This window comes from Trichomycterus rosablanca, chromosome 12 (assembly GCF_030014385.1).
Source record: "Trichomycterus rosablanca isolate fTriRos1 chromosome 12, fTriRos1.hap1, whole genome shotgun sequence".
In the NCBI taxonomy this organism is placed as follows: Eukaryota; Metazoa; Chordata; class Actinopteri; order Siluriformes; family Trichomycteridae; genus Trichomycterus; species Trichomycterus rosablanca.
This window is the reverse complement of record NC_085999.1, coordinates 34,703,168-34,721,029: the sequence shown is the minus strand read 5'-3', so window position 1 is coordinate 34,721,029 and position 17,862 is coordinate 34,703,168. Positions and strand designations below refer to the sequence as shown.

Genomic DNA, 17,862 nt, shown 5'->3' with positions numbered 1-17,862 from the left:
CAGTGTTGCTGTGTGTCTGGTTTCCTCAGAATCACTTGGCCATCTTCCGATGAGCCGATAGCTCAGCTGGGGATTCGAACCCTGGGTGGTGGGTTAGCGTAATTTACCGCTGCACCACTTAAAACTTAAAGCTCTTAAAGCTTTGTAAAGGATATTAAAAAGGTCTGATCGAGGTGAAAAGAGGAATCAGACTTTAGGATCTAAGGACTCGGGATAAGTGTTTACTTATGATGAATGAGTGAATATAATCAGGATTTTCTTGATGATGATAACAGTGAGGAAGCTTTTGTGAGTTGGGGGGGGGGGGGGGGTGCTGCACAGCATTGTGAGTCTTGAAGACCTGGGTTCCATTGCTTTTGATCAGTGATTGTCAGGAGTTTCCTGTGTTCACACTGTTTCCACACAGTTTCCATCTATGCACTCTGGTTTCAATTTTCTTTCCATAAACATGCGGATGGTGGATTGGACTGAGTAAATGACTGAGCTAGTGAGTAAGGGTGTGAATATCTGTGTTGAATTGACACCCTGGTGTGTCATTTGTGACCAGTGTTGCTTGAAAGACTGCACTTACATTTACTTTTGTGGCATTTAGCAGACACCTTTATCCAAAGTGACTTACAAATATGACTGAATACAGTTTGAGCAATTGAGAGTTAAGGGCCTTGCTCAAGGGTCCACAGTGGCAACGTGGTGATGGTGGAGCTTGAACTGGCAACCTTCTGATTACTAGTCCAGAAACTTAACCAGTGAGCCACCACTGCCCTCTACTCCAGACCCACTGTAACCCTGATCAGATTGAAGCTTTGCTAAAAGTGAATGAAAATGTAGGGCAACACATAGGGCAACATGTTAAAGCCTCAATAATATTATAACCGGTGGCACATTGGCTAAGTAGGTAGTGTGGAAGTGATCTGTTATGTTCCTCCTTCATCTACTGGACTTGTTCTGGAGTTTCCTCCTGGAGTTTCCTCCTGATTCACAAAGAAAAGCCTGCTGGTAGATTGGTTGCTTTACATTGGCTTGACCCCGTCCTGAGTCTATTACTGCCCTTCACACTGTGTTCTCAGGTAGGTTCCCGACTCGTCGCTACCCCACATATAAAAGTGGATACAGGGTAAATAAATGAATGAATGATTCATAGATTCGATTGACACTAAGCCCACATGTGAAGAAAATCTGGATTCATAGAGACCTCTCACCATTCTGTTGTCTCTATCATCTCATAAGGTCTTGTTTGCTTTATTTCTCCCACACTCGGAGGTCTGTGACACATCATCTTCAAGTCAACAAGCCTCTTTCTAAACAGAAATAAACACCGGATTCACTTTGTGCTTGTTTTGCCCATAAAGACCTTTCCTGTGGCTGGTTTAGGCTTAGTCACAATCCATGTCTGATTAAATTCTAACCATGCTCCGCTAAATCAGGGTCTGGGCTAAAAAACATCATTAAACTTCCAAATCACCCCCCTCACCACCACCAACCCCCCACCAACCTGCTGGCAAGCGGTACTTACCTTCACACTGATGAACCATTTACATAATCGTCTTTCATAAACTGCAGCGTATCTTATTAAATATTTAGAACCTGTTGTTTGGAGTTTTGTCTGAGGTGAGAGATCATCGAGGTGTTTTATTGTTCCAGGTAGAAAGCTGGAGCTTCCACAGCAGTAAAAAAACAACACTAACCTCTTTAGGTAAACAGACTCACCCGGGAGTCTAAAATAAACCATATTTTTATATAAGAACTTGATCTTAGATCTACAGGTTGAATATATTCACCTAAGGTGCAGCTTTAAAACTTCAAATCTCCAGCACCACCTAGAAACACTGGGTGCACGGTAGTGAGCAACACCCAATTACATATTCATTTATTTACACAAACTGTGGAGCAAACAGCCAATCCACCTTCTGCATCATTTTGTTTGTTGATAGAAAAATGATTTTAGCCGCTCAGGTGGTGCAGCGGTAAAAACACACGCTAGCGCACCAGAGCTGGGATCTAGAATACATCGTATCGAGTCTCAGCTCTGCCTGCCAGCTGGGCTGAGCAGCCACATGAACAACGATTGGCCTGTTGTTCAGATATAGGTGGGATATTTAAGCCGGATAGGGACTCTCTCATAACTGATGCAATTACGACCTCTGCTGGCTGATTGATGGCGTCTGCACAGAGACGGGAAAAGAGTGCTGTCAGGGTGTGTCTCTCCGTACACAGTGCTGATCCGCATTGCACTCGTCAAAGTGTAGGTGTCAAGATGCATACGGCTGCTGCCCACGTATCGGAGGGGGTGTGGGTTAGCTTTGTTCTCCTCAATCAGAGCGGGGATCGGCATTGATGCAGAGGAAGCATGATGCAATCGGGCAATTGGACGCGCTAAACGGGAGAAAAAGGGGAGAAAATGCATAAACAAAATATAAAAAAAGAAAAATGATTTTAATGACATTTGCTGCATTTAGTGGACACTTTTATCCAAAGTGACTTACAATCATGACCTAATACTATATGAGCACAGTTAAGGCTTAAGGGTCGGCTCCCAGGTGGCGCAGCGGTATGCAGCAGACAATAATTGACCACCGTGTCTGCTGGGTGGGATGACCGGACTAAGTGGGTGGGGTCTTCTAACATTGTGTAAGGACCCTGGTTAGCAGATAGAGAGGCACCTGTGCAGAAAGCATGGTTGAAGAGAAGGGGTCTGCTGGAACTGCGCACAGATCGGAGGAGGCGTGAGCAGCAACATATCTTCCTCGAATGAAATCAGGGATCCCCCAGCAACGGAAGACAAATTGACTAAGATAAATCGGGTGAAAAAGTGAGAAAATGCATAAATAAATAGAAAAAAAGGCTTAAGGGCCTTGCTCAGGAGCCAAATAATGGCAAATTGTCGGTGGGGGGCTTGAACCAACAATCTTCTGATTGCTAGGCCATTACCCTAACCACTAAGCTACCACTGCTCCACCTTCTACATTCTCCAACTGTTCCTTTGAGTTTAACGGCTCATGTTAGACCTGTTTTTGTTGGTTCCTGGATTACTGACCTTCTAACAATCTGAACGAATGTCCTCCTAACAGTCTGGATTTTCTTTTCAGCCCTTGTCAGAAAGACCGCCGTTCCAAGTATTATGTAATATGTGTGATCAAACTAGCTTTGTTTATATAGGCACAGAGAAATCCTAAACCATAGTCAAATCTAATCATGAATGAGGATTAAGGAAAGCATGACTAGCACTTGCCTCCTCCAGCATTTGCACCAGCCAGTGGTGGATTATCACAGAGAACCTTACTACATACGAAGGACCACACTATGCTCGGTGTATTTCTCCACCGAGGTGTCACAAAAACAAGGGGGTGACTCCCCATCCATCCTTTCTCCTTTACAACCAATTGTATCTTTTAGGCACTCGCCCAGGCCGAGTTCACCACTGGAATTCGTAAACCAGTGAAGTAAAATGTTAATTCCTTAACCAGTCGTACCCAGTTTTATCCTCAAGGTGGCATGGTGACTGCAGGTTTTCACCTGATTCAACTTCTCAGTAGTTTAAACACCGAGACCAATTGATTAAGCGAGTGAAACATGTAGCTTATCCTTGGTTGTATGAAAACCTGCAGCATGCAGAGAAACAGATGAACTACTGTCAGTAATTGTAGAACTACAAAGTGCTTCTATATGGTCAGTGGAGCTTATCTGCAGATTGAGCCACTTTAGATCTTTTGTTGGTCTGTACCAGATCCCATAGCCTTCCTGTTCTGTTGAATCAAGGAGTCTTGACTGCCAACAACCTGTCAGCGGTTTGTGACTTGTCCCTTCTCAGACCACTGTCGGTGGGTACTCACCAATTTTTATGATACTTAAATCCAGTCGTCTGGCCATAAGGATTCCTCCTTTATTCAACACGTGAACTGAGAAACTACCATCAGCCAGACATTTGTTTTATTTATTTATGTATTTTCTCCCCTTTTCTTCCCAATTTAGTGTAGTTAATTTGTCTTCCGCTGCTGGGGAATCCCTGATTGCAGTCAAGGTGAGTATATTGCTGCTCACGCCTCCTCCAGACCACTTTTTCACCTATGCATTCTGCACAGGCGCCTCTATCTGCCAATCAGGGTCCTTACACAGCGTTTGAAGACCCCACCCACATCGTCCAGTCATCCCGCCCTAGCAGAGACGTGTCTGCTGCAGGCACTGCCAGTTATGCCCGCTAGATGGCGCCCAGCCGACCGGTGGCCACGCCGAGTTTCGAACCGAGGAGTTCAAAATCTCGCCGCTGGTGTGCTAGCGGAATATCCTGCTGCCCCCTCAGCCAGATATTTAATGGACCCCTGATCCTCGCTTGCACTATTATAATGAATAGGCATCGTTATCCACATTTTGGGCGTGGTTATAATGGTTTGGCTCATTAGTGTGTATAGAACAGTGTTTATAAAACACGTCTGATTATTGGCTGGAACTAAAAAACTCTCTGTATTTATGCATTTATTATTTAAATCCTCAGAGAAGTCCATTTATTTTCATTTTTAGGCAGTTAGAGACCTGGAGGACTGAAAATCGGAGCAAACATGGTTATTTTATAGATTTTTTAGACCGTATTGCTAATGCTTTGGCGTTTTGTTAATCAACATCCACAAACCTGATTGCTTATCCCAACTGTAATCACACCAAAACTTTTTAGGGTGAGTAACCGTAATTGCAAACATTTGTTAAAGCGAACAGCTTTGTCTGAGCTCACGGTGATGAATGTTCAGGCTTCTGTCATTAACCCACGCCCAGAGCGGCCGAGGTTTGGTTTTAAAAGCCTGCAGAGCGCTCAAGTCTCTCCGGCTCTGAAGTATTTTATTTTTTTTACCTGCTGCAGTTCAAATATGTCAGACATACTGTAGCTTAAAACAAGATAACAATTCCCTCTGCGGCAGGATTCGATTTGCTCTACGCTGTTCCCCACTGCTGAATAATAATGTCCATTAGTGTTTGATCAGCCGTGATAGGCATAAGTAGGTTTGGGAACGGGGGAGACGGCGGCTAGGCTCGGCAGCCCACGCACCGCGACTGAGAGACGGAATAAAACATTTTAATTCATGAGGGAAATCTTCAGAGTACAGTCGCACACCTTACACTTTTACTTCTATTATTAGCTACAGTAAAATATATTTACATTTCACTATATAACCCAAAAAGTGGAAAATATTTATTGCAAATACTGTTTTAAAATCAAAAGCATTAATATAATGTTTTGTCTCCTTTGAAGCTACAGTATGTCACCCTCCAGTCTTCTGGAAAAGCTTTCCACAAGATTTTGGAGTGTTTCTGTGAGACTTCCTGCCCATTCAGTTAAAAGAGCATTTGTATGGTCAGGCATTGATGCTGGACGAAAAGGCTTGGCTTGCAACTGACGTTCCAATTCATCCCATGGATGTTCCCATAGATGTTCAAGAGGACTGAGGTCAGGGCTCAGTGCAGGCCAGCTCATCAAACCATGTCTACAAGCAGGAACCAAAAATGGCCTTCCCTAATCTGTTTTCACCAAGTTGAAATCGAAAGTATATGAAAAATCAGTTTGTTTGTTTTTTTTTTTCAATTTTTCTCCCACTTTAGCTCATCCAATTTCTGCCCGTCAATCATCCTCTCACTAATGCTGGTCCCTGCTCCTGATTGGGGAGGACGAGGCTGCTCCACGCCCCCTCCGACACGTGCACAGCAATCGAACATCTTATCACCTACACTTGACGAGTGCAGTGCAGTACAGCAGAGTGTCTGTTTTCATAGCTGAAAAGCTCACATAGCGGTCACTCTGTTTTAATACCATTTGTTTTAGAATTAGGACGTCTGACAAGCTAATGGTCAGATGTCCAAATACTTTTAGCCATATAGTGTTATAGATTAGTGTTACATGTTAAAAGACAGAATGTGTGGGCCACTCAGGTGGTGCAGCGGTAAAACACACGCTAGCACACCGGAGCTGGGATCCCGAATACATCTTGTTAAATCTCAGCTCTGCCATTTGGCTGGGCTGAGCAGCCACATGAACAACGATTGGCCTGTTGTTCAGATAGAGGTGGGGTATTAGTAAGCCAGATAGGGTCTCCTCGTAGCTGATGCTGAGTGTGTTGATCGGGGTGTGTCGCTCTGTACACAGTGCTGATCCGCATTAGCACTCGCCAAGTGCAGGTGAAAAGATGCATACGGCTGCTGCCAACGTGTCGGAGGGGGCGTGGGTTAGCTTTGTTCTCCTCAATCAGAGCGAGGATCAGCATTGGTGGAGAGGAAGCATGATGCAATCAGGCAATTGGATGCGCTAAAAGTCGAATGTGTATAAATGTGTAGTGGATCGATGTGTTGAAGTGCATTAAATAAAAGCAGAAGTGGTTAAACACTTGCCCAAAGTGACAAAAATACATCTACCATTATTTTTTTTTTATATAAAAGTTCATTAATAAATAATTCATGTAACAACGTTAGCTACAGTAAAAGAATGGGTTTTGATATTTTTTGTTGAGGCATGATATTTTTTTGCTGGTGTGACTGTTCAGAGTAACATTGCTGATCATTCCAAAATAGAAAAATAAATAAGCAGAATATTATATAATATTACACACACATATGGTAGACATGGGTAAAATAGGTTTGATACATTTAAACAGTTGGTAAATTTGCTTAATCCCTCTCTTATCAGGAATAATTTTTTAACAGAACAAAGCACAAAAACACAGGTCTGGCACTAACTTAACAGCCACTTTTATCTGTTTGTTTGTTTATTAGGATTTTAATGTCATGTTTTACACTTTGGTTACATTCATGACAGAAACGGTAGTTACTCATTACACAAGGTTCATCAGTTCACAAGGTTATATCGAACACACTCAGTACACAATTTAGTATCTCCAATTCATCTCACTTGCACGTCTTTTGACTGTGGGAGAAAACCGGAGCACCGAGTAAACCCACGCAGACACAGGGAGAACATGCAAACTCCACACAGAAAGGACCCAGACCACCCCACCTGGAGATCGAACCCAAGACCTTCTTACTGTGAGGTGACAGTGCTACCCACTTATCCACCGTGCCACCCCCACTTTTATCTGAAGTGATCTGATCACTAGTCCACTGATCACTGATCTGAGTGTCTATGAACTTTCAGACAATAATTAATGACTTCTTGTTTAATACTATGGTATTAATATGAGGTGACACAGGTAAAATTCTCTTAGTTATTTGTCATTCTCCAACATGGGAAAGATGAGAGAACACACAATTCAAACATAGCTCCTCACCTGAAATGCTCGGAAATGCCTAAGAACTACATATATGTCATTACCAAGTCTTCAAAACTGCTATTAGGTGCCACCTTCATGCCAAGCGATTATTTGAAAGCCTTTGAAAGTCAGGAGAAAGTCTTCCCTGTCATCTATTTATAAATGTTAGCTCCTGGAGTTTGCTAAACTCTACTTGAAGTCTACTGGAACCATGTTCTATGTTTAAATAAAACAAAAATGGAGCTCGCTGCTAAGAACTAAAGCCTAAGAACAAACCAATGAAAATAAGAACCAATCATCATAAAGTTCACTCACTAAGAGCAGAGCACCGGTCTGTTTCTGTCTACATTCAAGTGGTGCACATGTCATTTTCATCCCTACAGATTAAGTGAGCCCTAGACTTACGGATGAGGTCTGCAGCCAAACCCTACTCGTGGAACTGGGAACTGTAGACTGGTTAGAAGCATTGGGAGAGACTGGTTGCAGTCAGTGACATTGGAATTGGGAAATGTTGTCTGACTGGTAACAGAAACGACATAGAACTGCTCTGTGACTGGTTACAGTGACATTGGGAAATGTGGTCAGACTGGTTACATTTGCAGTGGGACTGGGAACTGTAGTCTGGTTAGCCACAGAATAAAGAGGCATAGACTTGGGAACTGTGGTTTGATTGGTTAGAGGCATAGAGAGAGTGACTAATGCAACTGGTTACAGTGCCGTAGGATTGGGAACTGTGGTCTGATAAGTTACACTGGCATTATAGATTGGCAGTGAGACTGGGACCGGTGGGATGATTGATTACATGCATTAGGAAGGGGATTGGCAGGGATTTAAACTCATATCCTTCCAAGAAATATGAACGGCTCCTAGGTTGAGATGGGCTCACAGGATGAGGGTAAGCGGTGAGCTGGTAGTCACAGTTTTACTAACAGATTAGTTTATATGGAATTTAAACAACACCATTCTTGCATCTGTGTTTATTCAGCATGGGATTGGGGTTAGCATAACTGTGTGCTTTACATCTTCAACATGACCATTAATATTTGTGTCTGTGCTTTCAGGGAGGGATGTAGAGAGAAAGTGATGTTTTGCGTTGCAGAGGGTCCCTTAGTCACCATGGAAACAGCAGAGCCGGAATAACAAACAGTGCCCCCAGTTTGAATCACTTTATGAAAGTAATTTGCACAGCCAAAGTGATGTTTTTTAATATGAATATGTAAATTCAGCCTGACACGAGCCAGGAAGGATTAAATAAAACCCTTGTCTGGAGGAAACATGGTCTAATAATAAAGATGCACTTCACTTTATTCTAATGCTAACTTTTGTTAGGGTCAAGTGACTCGTTTATTGGTCCAAATGGGAGTCAAGTGAACATCTAGTATTGCTTATTATCCTAAATTATTCCTGCTGAAGAAAAACCTGCAATAACTAGCTGGTTTTAACTGGTAACAAGTGTTAACTGGTTTGGCTGGGATGTTTTGGATTTAATAGATTCCTGATCCTCACACTAAAACCACCTCCTTGTTTCTACACTCACTGTCCATTTTATCAGCTCCACTGACCATATAGAAGCACCTTGTAGTTCTACACTTACGGACTGTAGTCCATCTGTTTCTCTGCATGCTTTGTTAGCCCCCTTTCACCCTGTTCTTCAATGGTCAGGACCCCCACAGGACCACCACAGAGCAGGTATTATTTGGGTGGTGGATGATTCTCAGCACTGCAGTGACACTGACATGGTGGTGGTGTGTTAGTGTGTGTTGTGCTGGTATGAGTGGATCAGACACAGCAGCGCTGCTGGAGTTTTTACATACCGTGTCCACTCACTGTCCACTCTATTAGACACTCCTACCTAGTTGGTCCACCTTGTAGATGTAAAGTCAGAGACGATCGCTCATCTATTGCTGCTGTTTGAGTCGGTCATCTTCTAGACCTTCATCAGTGGTCAGAGGACGCTGCCCATAGGGCGCTGTTGGCTGGATATATTTGGTTGTTGGATTATTCTCAGTCCAGCAGTGACAGTGAGGTGTTTAAAAACTCCATCAGCGCTGCTGTGTCTGACCCACTCATACCAGCACAACACACACTAACACACCACCACCATGTCAGTGTCACTGCAGTGCTGAGAATGATCCACCACCTAAATAATACCTGCTCTGTGGTGGTCCTGTGGGGGTCCTGACCATTGAAGAACAGCATGAAAGGGGGCTAACAAAGCAAGCAGAGAAACATATGGACTACAGTCAGTAATTGTAGTACTACAAAGTGCTTCCATATGGTAAGTGGAGCTGATAAAATGGACGGTGAGTGTAGAAACAAGGAGGTGGTTTTAATGTTATGGCTGATTGGTGTATATACACCCACACACTGCATTCTGCCTAAAACTCCACATACTGCATCACACATCATAAACCTCAATAAATCATAATGCTATTAGATATGCAAATGCAGACCCTCCCCAAAAAATCCCTAATGATGTCTGGCTTTAATGTCAATCCAGTTGATTTTTGTGGAGCAGATGTTGGAGATTTACGACCGATCGTCCTCTAAGCTCCCCGTTTGCCACTTCGCTGTTCATAATTCTCCTTTATTTTCCCTTTGTGATTTTTAACGAGATGTCATTGTTGACTTTAAACGACTTTCATTAGCTCGCTAACGTCTTGCTAAACACTTTAATTATTACCAGCTATTCCAGGCTAATTACGGACAGAAACGGGATTCGTAATGGGGATTTCTCTTGTTTGTTTTGCAGTCCGTCTGCAGTCCTCCCATCTGGTTCTCCTTAGCAAAAGCCACGTTTGAGATATTGGCGAGCTGTCAGAGAAATCCTCTGGAATAAGAGAGCGCTTTGTGCAGGAGAAACAGGAGAAGCGTGTTGTGTATTGCCGACGTTATCTCCTGTTTACTTTCAGATTTAGGGTTTTTTCATCTTTGGGGTGTGTTTGTTGCCAGTGCTGGTGAAAGATTCCCATCTAAAGCTGTTTTTATTCTTTCTTTATTTCTGCTGTGACATTCTCTGAAAGCGACGTCTCTTTCTTTGAACCGTTGATGTGCAGGAGAACGTGCAGGTGTGCAGGAAACAGGTGGGAGATCTGTCTGATGCCGTTTAGCCTGACAGATACCCCCTCATCCCTCCATCAACCGGACGGACAGATTTCCGAATGAGCCTGGTCGTTTGCACCTGCTCTTCCGTCGCTCTGACAGGTTTGGGAAATCTACCGTCGCTCTGTGACTCGTAAACATGAGCGCCGACCCTCGGATCTGGCCTTTGATTTCTTTCTCCTCGTTCTCGTCCCACTCGTCACGCAGGTGGATTGAGTCACAGGGTCTGTGAGTCACTTACGAATACATATAACGCGAGAGTTTTGCCTCCCACTCAGAAAGAGAAAGAAACGTGGAAGTGAGGAAGGTTCTATAATAAAACTGCTGGTTACTTTTTTAATTTACTCCAGCACTTTGAGAGCGCAGGAAATAATAGATTCAATGAAGATGTTTATTTACTAATTTTAAAAATCATTTTGCTGAGATTTCAATTCATTGAATCGAGCTGATAAAAGCTGTTCTGGGAAATTGAATGAGGTGTCGCAAGGCTTTGGCCATTTCTTCCTCAGACATAGCTAACTATGTCTGTGTAGATGCCCGGCCAGCCCATAGTGCACTGGTGGTGGTCCAGCATAATAGACCGCTGCGCCACCTGAACATAACAGTCATTTTTATTAATCTAATTATTTAATGTGCCACTTAGGATTAAGGGAAAAGGTCTGTAACCTGCTTGTTGAAGATCCAATTCCAAAATCATGTGTATTATAATAGAGTCGACCCCATCCACCCATTTTTCAGATTGACGAGCCTCCACTATTCTGGAAAGCCTTTCCATAAAACTTTGAAATGTGTGTGTGAGAATTTGTGCCAGTGTAGTCAAAGAGCATTGGTGAGGTCAGATACTAGTGTATAACAAGAATGTCTGGATCACATTTGACGTTCAAGCTAATCTCATAGGTGTTATTTGGGGTTAAGGTCAGGGCTCCTGTTCAATTTCCACCACTGCCTCGTTTACATTGTTGGACCCATGAGCAAGGCCCTTAGCTTTTGATTGCTTGGATTGTATTTAGTCAGGATTGTAAAAGTGTTTTTACATACAGGAAATATAAATGTACAGGGACACAGGCTAGAACAGGACAGGAAAATCCCCGAACTGTTGTCGCAAACTGTATTTTATAGAGTTGATTTTAAACACCTGTCAGCAACTGGTGTGCCTGAAACACTTGTGCTCAGTAATTAGAAGTGTTGTGTATATATTTTTGTCCATATAGTGTTAACTGCAGTTCATTTGTGAGAGGTGCAAAGACAAGGCGGAGAGAACACAGCCCTGGGGTACTCCTGTTGTCCAGGTTCCTTCATTCACATTTTCAGTAAAATCTTCCTGTTACCTAAAAAAGCTGCATTCACTCAACCTATGCGCTGTTTTCTGCTCGTGTCCCCAATATTCTTCAAATCCGGGTTTCTTATTGTGGAAGAAATTCTCATTTCTTTGGAGAAGTGGCAGTAAAAGGCATCATCACACAGATTCTAGTCTCAGATGTGGCTCCTGCTGTTTGGACGGGGTGCAGCATGAGCAGCAGAGGAATATAAAGCGTGGAGCGTTGTGCTCTGTATCTGTTTTAAGGAATTCGTAGTTAGTCTGTGTAAATATGCATCCGGGGGAGGTGGTGTATGCTAGTCTGGGGCTCTCCTCGGTCAGCGTAGGTGTTGTCCAACTGGCAGAGGTCACTAGAGTCCAAACTGGTACAATGGAAAAAGAGAAAAAGGACAAAAATGATTCATTACAGGCTCAGACCTTGAACAGGTGAACAAAGCAGTTTATTCAGCTTCATATTTTTACTTTATTGCAAGGTCGAACCCATTCAGGTTTTGTACTCATTCAGGCTGTTCCGAAATTCTAGTTGTTATATGCCAAGGTTACTGAATTCCTAAAAAAACGAGCTTGTATTACACATGAGCAGCTGCTCTGGTTTTAAAATCCTTGCTGTACCTCTACAAGACCCTCTCAACAGAAATGATGTTTATTTCTATCAATTTACTACATTTTTACCTCAATTATATAGTCAATTTATAGACAGGCGTTACGACTCTCCCCTGTACTATCACCCTGTTGGTGGAATTAGCTTGCACTGTCTGATTAACCAGCCGAGTCTCTGGATGGTACAGTAAACATTGTCTCGATCCAAAAAAAAATGAAGACAGTAAAGTCCTGATTTTCATAATCTGTCCCCTGCCAACAGCAGTGCGTAAAAGCTGTCAGCACAGATTACCGTCAGCCAGCGACGCCGGCTCGTATGAGCCCTGTTTTCTGGGCATCTTCTCATTTCCTGGAGCAGACACGAAGTTCCAGCGTAATTTCATTTGTCCTGTTTTTCAGGTGACGTTTATTAGGAGGCTCATGCAACTTTGTTAGGCTAAATTGTTTTAAAAATGGCACACTGGCTGCGTTGTGTCTCCTGTTTTCCCTGAGCAGATCGCTGTCGTGCGGATCTGCATTCGAATTGAATTTCGCCACATTATTAGATTTGTCTGAAACAGCAGTGAGTGTAACGTGTACCCCACGGACGCAGCTCGTTTTTCTGCACGTGAACGGAGGGACGCCGGGTCTCATTAGGTCAGAATGTCCCTGGACCGCCAGCCGATGTCTCTGTCTCATTTTCTCAGTTTACCCAGACGTAGAATAATTTAATTATGCCTCGTGTTTGTGTTGTAACCCTGTGTGTGATGAGGATGGAAGTATGAGAAGCATCACAAGCTCGTTAATAAGCTGGTGTTTTTAATAATGCCTGGATTTTTACCGGCTGTAGAGAAAACATCATTATTGAGAGACGTGTTTGGTTAAAGCTGTAATTAAAACAGATAGACATGAGGAGGTCGTTTAGAGCGCTGGATCCTGTGTGGTTCCTGACGTAGTGTTAGAAGGTCTGCATTTTTTTTCTGAACCAGAACAAATGTTGAATATGAACATGATATACACCGATCAGCCATAACATTAAAACCACCCCCTTGTTTCTACACTCACTGTCCATTTTATCAGCTCCACTTACCATATAGAAGCACTTTGTAGTTCTACAATTACTGACTGTAGTCCAGTTCTTCAATGGTCAGGACCACTGGACCACTACAGAGCAGGTATTATTTAGATGGTGGATGATTCTCAGCACTGCAGTGACACTGACATGGTGGTGGTGTGTTAGTGTGTGTTCTGCTGGTATGAGTCGATCAGACACAGCAGTGCTGCTGGAGTTTTTAAATACCGTGTCCACTCACTGTCCACTCTATTAGACACTCCTACCTAGTTGGTCCACCTTGTAGATGTAAAGTCAGAGACGATCGCTCATCTATTGCTGCTGTTTGAGTCGGTCATCTTCTAGACCTTCATCAGTGGTCACAGGACGCTGCCCACGGGGCGCTGTTGGCTGGATATATTTTTGGTTGGTGGACTATTCTCAGTCCAGCAGTGACAGTAAGGTGTTTAAAAACTCCAGCAGCGCTGATGTGTCTGACTCATACCAGCACAACACACACTAACACACAACCACCATGTCAGTGTCACTGCAGTGCTAAGAATGATCCACCACCTAAATAATACCTGCTCTGTGGTGGTCCTGTGGGGGTCCTGACCATTGAAGAACAGGGTGAAAGGGGCTAACAAAGCATGCAGAGAAACAGATGGACTACAGTCAGTAATTGTAGAACTACAAAGTGCTTGGTCATATGGTCAGTGGAGCTGATTTTTTTCTCCATATAGTGTAATAAAAGGCATCATGGAACAAAAAAAGCATTAGCAGTGTTGCCTAATTTCTAACAATTAAATAAATTTATTCATTCATTCTTTGTCTCGTTTACCACTTTTTATTCTGTTCAGGGTTGCAGTGGGTCTGATTCATTGAGTGAGAGACAGGAATTCCCCCTAGACAGGTTGCCAGTCTATCAAAGGGCAGACACACACACATTCTCACTCTCTTACACACACACACACACACTTAGGGCTTTTTTAGTAGCTCAAATCAACCTGACTGCATGTTTTTTGACTTGTGGGGGGAAACCGGAGCACCCGCAGGAAACCCATGCAGACACAAGGAGAACATGCCAACTCCACAAAGAAAGGACCTTGCTGTGAGGTGAGCCACCGTGCCATCCTTTTGAGTAACGGTTCACTAAAATAAATCAATGTAGCGTCCTTGTTTTTTTTTATTGACTTGTTTTTCACACAAAGGGGCCCAAGGCCTTAAAACGTTTAAGAACCTTCAGTTTACAGGACTCAATCAATTCCAGCATGATGCTCTAGCAGGTTCATTTTTAATGGCTTAATATTGAACATGAAGCCACAGTGTTCCAGTCTTTGCATATCAGTATTTTTATACAGGGGTGACCTGGTGGCTCGGTGGGTAGCACTGTCGCCTCACAGCAAGAAGGTCCTGTGTTTGATCCTTAGGCGGGGTCTTGGTCCTTTCTGTGCGGAGTTTGCATGTTCTCTTCGTGTCTGTGTGGGTTTCCTCCGGGAGCTCTGGTTCCCTCGTACAGTCCAAAAACATATGCAAGTGAGGTGAATTGGAGACACTGAATTGCCCTATAGATGGATGGGTGTATGTATGTGTGTCTGCCCTGCGATGGACTGGTGCCCTGTCCAGGGTGTTGCTGTGTGCCTTGTGCCCATTGAAAAGCTGGAATAGGCTCCAGCACCCCCAGCGACCCTAATTGGATAAGCGGTTAAAAAAGTGAGTGACAGTAACAGTTTGTCTTTATATTTAACTTTATATTAATTATATTTATATAGCAATAAAATAAACGGCAGAGCAAACTCTATCCTATTGTTTGGCCCTCACCACTAAAAGACAAATATGTGCAGGAGGATCTGTGTGGGTTTGTCCCCAGAATGTTAGTGGTCAAATCAAGTCCAGTGTATTTGTACAGCTCTTTATAAAATGGACATTGTCTCAAAGCATCTTTAAAGAGTCTCGGTTCAAAACCCCTAATGAGCAAAAAGAAACATGCTCATCCTGGCACTCGACCAGACAGACAGTAATAGTCGCTGTTGTAGAAACCAGGAGCTGATTTCCCATTTGTCCTCTGACTATAAAGCTGTGGTAAAGTCCAGGAGGATGAGGATATTAGAAAAACCAACATGAGTAGAAACTCGATCATCAGTCACTTTACTGAGTAGTCTCAGTACTGTGCAGGTTACAGAAGCCTGACTGAAAGGGTTCAGACAGATTATTTTATCTTAGAAAGTGCTAAATCTGTGAGGACAGGATCTAAGCCAGCTTTCTTAAGTACGGGTGTAAGTGCAGCCATTTAAAGAGAAGTGGGGACAGAACCTGAGGAGAAAGATTGATTAATCAAACAAGCTATAGGAGAAGAGAGAGTAAAGGAACATGGTTTAAGAAGAGCAGGAGAAGACTGTAGACCCTGGGTTGAGACCCTTGGGTGGGTCATAAGCCAAAAAATATGGGTCGCAGAGAAAAATTTAAACAGGAACATGAACCTGAAGTGAACTCATCCACGTATGTGTGGAGGCTTAATGTACATCTTGTAAACCACAGTAGGATCAGATTGCGTTAGTCCATTGTAAAAAGTGCTTTACAAATAAATTTAGTTTGAAAATGTAACTTGATTGCCACCATGTTTATTAAGTATATTTCGTGTTTGGTTTTGATCCATTGTTTGTGTTGCCTGGGTCGCAGTAAAAATCATGGACAAATTGTGGGCCAGTTAAAAAAAAGTTTGAAAAACCCTGCTGTAGGAGACTTTTCTGTAGTTGAATCAACAAGGTTGAAAGCAGACAGTTGAAAGTGAGGATCATGGGAGGATGAAGACTGTGCTACAGCATGGACGCGCTGGTAGATGTTGTTCATTGATCAGGGGAGCTGGGAGTAAATGACTTAGAAGGTTGAAGAAGTTTGTTTATGGTCCTGAACAGGTTTGGGTCTAGAGCTGCCACCATGGTGCTTGTTACCCCTCACTACAGTGTATCACGAAAGTGAGTACACCCCTCACATTTCTGCAAATATTTCATTATATCTTTTCATGGGGCAACACTATAGACATGAAACTTGGATATAACTTAGAGTAGTCAGTGTACAACTTGTATAGCAGTGTAGATTTACTGTCTTCTGAAAATAACTCAACACACAGCCATTAATGTCTAAATGGCTGGCAACATAAGTGAGTACACCCCACAGTGAACATGTCCAAATTGTGCCCAAAGTGTCAATATTTTGTGTGACCACCATTATTATCACTGCCTTAACCCTCCTGGGCATGGAATTCACCAGAGCTGCACAGGTTGCTACTGGAATCCTCTTCCACTCCTCCGTGATGACATCACGGAGCTAGTGGATGTTAGACACCTTAAACTCCTCCACCTTATACTTGAGGATGCGCCACAGGTGCTCAATTGGGTTTAGTCCATCACCTTTACCTTCAGCTTCCTCAGCAAGGCAGTTGTCATCTTGGAGGTTGTGTTTGGGGTCGTTATCCTGTTGGAAAACTGCCATGAGGCCCTGTTTTTGAAGGAAGGGGATCATGCTCTGTTTCAGAATGTCACAGTACATGTTGGAATTCATGTTTCCCTCAATGAACTGCAGCTCCCCAGTGCCAGCAACACTCATGCAGCCCAAGACCATGATGCTACCACCACCATGCTAGACTGTAGGTAAGATACAGTTGTCTTGGTACTTCTCACCAGGGCGCCGCCACACATGCTGGACACCATCTGAGCCAAACAAGTTTATCTTGGTCTCGTCAGACCACAGGGCATTCCAGTAATCCATGTTCTTGGACTGCTTGTCTTCAGCAAACTGTTTGCTGGCTTTCTTGTGCGTCAGCTTCCTTCTGGGATGACGACCATGCAGACCGAGTTGATGCAGTGTGCGGCGTATGGTCTGAGCACTGACAGGCTGACCTCCCACGTCTTCAACCTCTGCAGCAATGCTGGCAGCACTCATGTGTCTATTTTTTAAAGCCAACCTCTGGATATGACGCCGAACACGTGGACTCAACTTCTTTGGTCGACCCTGGCGAAGCCTGTTCCGAGTGGAACCTGTCCTGGAAAACCGCTGTATGACCTTGGCCACCATGCTGTAGCTCAGTTTCAGGGTGTTAGCAATCTTCTTATAGCCCAGGCCATCTTTGTGGAGAGCAACAATTCTATTTCTCACATCCTCAGAGAGTTCTTTGCCATGAGGTGCCATGTTGAATATCCAGTGGCCAGTATGAGAGAATTGTACCCAAAACACCAAATTTAACAGCCCTGCTCCCCATTTACACCTGGGACCTTGACACATGACACCAGGGAGGGACAACGACACATTTGGGCACAATTTGGACATGTTCACTGTGGGGTGTACTCACTTATGTTGCAGCTATTTAGACATTAATGGCTGTGTGTTGAGTTATTTTCAGAAGACAGTAAATCTACACTGCTATACAAGCTGTACACTGACTACTCCAAGTTATATCCAAGTTTCATGTCTATAGTGTTGTCCCATGAAAAGATATAATGAAATATTTGCAGAAATGTGAGGGGTGTACTCACTTTCGTGATACACTGTACATGAAGTTCATGTCTGGT

General features: G+C 43.4%; 1 protein-coding gene across 1 annotated transcript in view; it reads left to right on the top strand.

Moving 5' to 3' along the window:
* The window catches only part of znf385b (zinc finger protein 385B), a 169,668-nt gene that overhangs the window by 83,454 nt on the left and 68,352 nt on the right, over nt 1-17,862 (top strand). Inside the window, exon 3 of the mRNA XM_063006133.1 lies at nt 11,489-11,494. Coding sequence (XP_062862203.1) covers nt 11,489-11,494 — 6 coding nt within the window. The remainder of the gene's footprint in view (nt 1-11,488; nt 11,495-17,862) is intronic.